The 3,803-nt window shown below is 40.4% G+C and overlaps 1 protein-coding gene across 1 annotated transcript; it reads right to left on the bottom strand.

The window, feature by feature from the left end:
- Nucleotides 1-2,486, bottom strand: LOC149049060 (uncharacterized). The gene is made up of 2 exons (XM_089201485.1): nucleotides 2,038-2,486; nucleotides 1-1,686 (listed from the first exon to the last, which is right to left on the bottom strand). Exons 1-2 carry the CDS (start codon nucleotides 2,333-2,335, stop codon nucleotides 395-397), a joined length of 1,590 nt encoding a protein of 529 aa, XP_089057611.1. The 5' UTR covers nucleotides 2,336-2,486; the 3' UTR covers nucleotides 1-394.
- Between the last annotated feature and the right edge of the window lie 1,317 nt (nucleotides 2,487-3,803).

Here is a 3,803-nt window from a genome sequence, read left to right as displayed (position 1 = left end):
TCTCGGATGGTCCACTGATTTACGTCAGCTTCCCGAACTAAATTTTATTCAGCTTTACGATTACCTGGTTGTGTCAACGCGCAAGTACCGCCACATTGTGCTCAAGGGAACAAATTACTAGCATGCACTGTGTAAAAATACATGTACAATTTCATTTTTAAATGAAATAAAGTGGGAATTTTTGGTTCCATGATAACTTACTATATGGAATCCCAATAGTTATTAATATGCATTGACATGCAAGTGGTATTATTTGGAATACAAAATTAATGGAACCCAAGGGGCTGATTACAGGAAGCAGGCTTAGACTGATAGCTGGGCTTCTGCCACAATTTTAAAATGCAAAAAAAGTAAACATTTCTACCTAATAATAAATAGACAGCAAAAACTAGAATCAAAGATTGGCCGGTGGTAGTAAAGGGGGTAAAAAGTTTGTCAGAAGGCCACAGACAGTTGAAATTTGTGTTGCATAGGGGCTCAATGTATTAGGTAAGGTACCATCTAAAATGTGGTAGGTCTTAATGCGGCCAATTGCACGCTCCACGTGAATGCGCACTGAAGCAATGCTCATAGTCTCTTCAGTTTCAGCTGCTGTCATTTGATCACGGCCAGCCAAAAATGGTGGCATGTTTACTGTAACGCCAGCAGGTACAATTGCAGAAATGTCAAATCCGCGATCAACCATGACATTATCACCCACTTGCAACAAATCTAATACACCACTCTCTCTTGTTATTTGCTTGTCAGACACACGCCCACCCCAGAGATCTGATAAAAAAGTGACCTGTCCATTTGGGGTTACCCCAACTAGCAACTTCCAAGTATTATGGTGTTTATAATCTGACCATGTCTCTGACTGAGCCAGCATAGCAGATGGTCGCTGAATGAATAGCTCAGTACAGTCTAAAATTATCCTGGTTGTGGCATACTGGGCAAACTCCTTAGGCATGTTTTTGCGAACAAGCTCCTGTGTGGGAAATGGAAACAGGTCCTTGAGCTCATGATAGAGCAAATTTATCCAGGTGATGCAGATCCTGGAAACCAGGCTGGCACTGATGCCAAATCTGTCGGCAAGGTCCTGTACAAATAGACCAGCTTTCAGTCTCATGAGCACCAGTAGGAACTCATCCAGAAAAGTAAGCTTCCTTGATGGTCCAGGTTTACTCTTGTTATCATCAAGTTGATAAGGCTGGCTTTCCTTTACTAGATTTTCACCCTTCCAGTACTGCATTTTGGAAAGCTTTGGCTCAATGTATTTGTAGAAGCTTATTAATGCCTCATAACTTGGGAATCCGGTGTAAAATAAAACAGCAGCATTGTCATCTTTAATTTTGTCAATGGAAAATTGACGTTCCAATAACACAGCATTTTCCTTTTCTGCTTCACTGAGTTTTTCCTGGCAGTCAGCTAGCTGAGTTTCAAGTAATTCAATTCTCCTTTGCAGTTCAAGGACACAATCAGGCTCTGTTTGAGGGGACTCACACTCCACTTCAGCTGCATTTTCATCACACTCTGAAAATGAATGAGCAGCATCAGTTGACGCATCAATAGAAGGAAATACTGAGCAGGATCCAAACTGCAATGCTGATGCTGCTACTCCAACAGTTGACTCATCCATCTTTCTTTCCTTTGGTGCCTTTCTTTGGTTCGATTGCTTTGTCCAGCTAAATATACATGGCTCTGCACCTTGTAAATAAATAAATAAATAAAACTTATTAAATGTGACAGTAATCATTTCAGATTTATTTATTATGAGTTAATCTGCAATTAAATTGATTGCTTTTGTGAAGTCCAGCAATATTAATAAGCATACATTAAATATTCTATCATTCAATGACAAAAATCACAAGACATGAAACACTTTAAATCATAAAGTTTACAATAAAACAACAATCGTCGAATAAAACAACCAAAATCTTTGATTTGGGAAAAATTAAACGAATCCTTGTTTCTAAAGATCAAAATATCTTTGAATTTTGAGTTTTTCATAGCTCAAATCACGAACGCACAGAACAAAAGCTCGACAATATCACAAACCTGTCTTCAAATTCCAGCGACCAGAAAGTTTTTTCGAGATATCTTCTGCCCGAAAATGCTCATGACAGAGGACAGTGGCGGTGGAAACAACAAAGCCGTCCTGTCCGTGTCGTCGCTTGATAAGTGAACACCACCGATTCCTTCGCAGAGCGTCCTTAGGAAACTCGAAGAAATGATAACTTGTACGAGTACCGTTTACATTATAGGCGCTATTATTGCAGTCAAAGGCTGCACAATACTTTCCTCTTCTCTTTCGAGGGGCGGAGGATGTTTCCCCGACGCTTAAGCTTTCATTCATCCCACCAAAGACTCGACAAACCAACGAAACGCTTGAAAACACCAACAAACTCTTATGCGATGCCCGAATCGGGTCACCGGCAGCCTCGCTATCGTGTTTGCGCGGTTACTAATCCAATATGGCGCCAGGAACTGTAAAAAGGACTATTGTGGTATCATCCAAGCCATGCCAGAGGACTTGAACTAGATAAACTAGTGAGAATGCACAATAGCGATAGCAAAGCTTTGTAATGCTAAAGAGCTATATCAATATACATATGTGTTCCCGAAACCTTTGACAGCTTTAAAGAAAGAAAACTTGGTCGTCAATCCTGTTTCAAATTCCGCAATAAGTTTATGCGCCTCATCAACAGAATTTACGTATCCTAAATTATCTGCATGTCTACCATCAATGGTTTGCGACTTAAAATTCTCGCTATGCTGTTTCTGTTCAAGAATCATGGGATTTACAGCTTTTGATGTTCGGCTACATCACTTGCGGATTTCCGAGAATCTTCGGTTATGTTTTGCAAGTCATTAAATATTCCATCTCAGTCCCTCTCGACCGAGGTGGTTTTGGTGGATGGAATCTAATGCTGACCCTTCAGAAAGTGATCCCAAAAAAAATTTCTGCTTTCCGATCATGGGCATGATCACGTGGATCTTTTAGGACTTGTCATTGGCTAGCAAAGTGAATCCGCTGGCTTGCCGATTGCAAGGGTTAAGAGAAGCGCACAACTTTATTCTGACTTCTCCGACCGGTTCTCCGCTTCTAGACGATGGATACCTTGGTGATATAAATAATAATGTGAGCTCACTCTATGTAGAAATAATCGACAAGAATCGATCGTATTACAAATGCACGATTTGTGGCCGAAAGTTGTCGAGGAAACGGAGCAACTTCAGAATACCCCGCAACTCATTTACATGTCATTGAATAAGAATAGCGTCTATTGTGTTATGCCTCGATCTTCAAAGCCTCCCGACACATGTAAGTGAGGCGGACCAAAGTTGCGGGGTATTCTGAAGTTTAGCCGTTTTGGATGCGACTACAAATCGTCTTCTACCCTCATATTTATAAAAGAAGGATACCACATTAGGTAGTATAAGAGATACATAGATGATCCCAGTGTACCAGTACCTAAATCTACAAGGCTTGGCCGTAGCAAGCGTTCAGCAACACGTTCCAACACCGCCATCTCGATTCCTCTGTCAGTCGTTTCCACTGAACTTAAAGCAGTAGTGACAACAGAGTAAAGTACGTCTTACAAAGGAGAAACATTTGTACAAGAGACAGAAGTAGCTATATGCGATTACAGAGGTGCGTTGGAACTCTGGTCCACAAATAATCATGCACTTTCCGAAGTATAAAACAATTTCGTTGATAGCTGACAGACAGAGAAGAACAATAAGTAAACTTTAGAGCTGTTATTATTGAAGTGTGACTTGCACTTTTCATTTTTATATAAAGAAGGACTTGTATTTTGCAC

The sequence above is a fragment of the Pocillopora damicornis genome, chromosome 3, assembly GCF_964200805.1.
Source record: "Pocillopora damicornis chromosome 3, jaPocDami1.2, whole genome shotgun sequence".
In the NCBI taxonomy this organism is placed as follows: Eukaryota; Metazoa; Cnidaria; class Anthozoa; order Scleractinia; family Pocilloporidae; genus Pocillopora; species Pocillopora damicornis.
This window is presented reverse-complemented; position numbering and strand designations above follow the sequence as displayed.

Excerpts from the sequence above, each read along its gene's own strand:
- LOC149049060 (XM_089201485.1), bottom strand. The coding sequence starts at position 2,335 with ATGAATGAAAGCTTAAGCGTCGGGGAAACATCCTCCGCCCCTCGAAAG. Across the intron at positions 1,687-2,037 it reads TCGCTGGAATTTGAAGACAG|GTGCAGAGCCATGTATATTT; the intron begins GTTTGTGATATT and ends TTTATTTACAAG.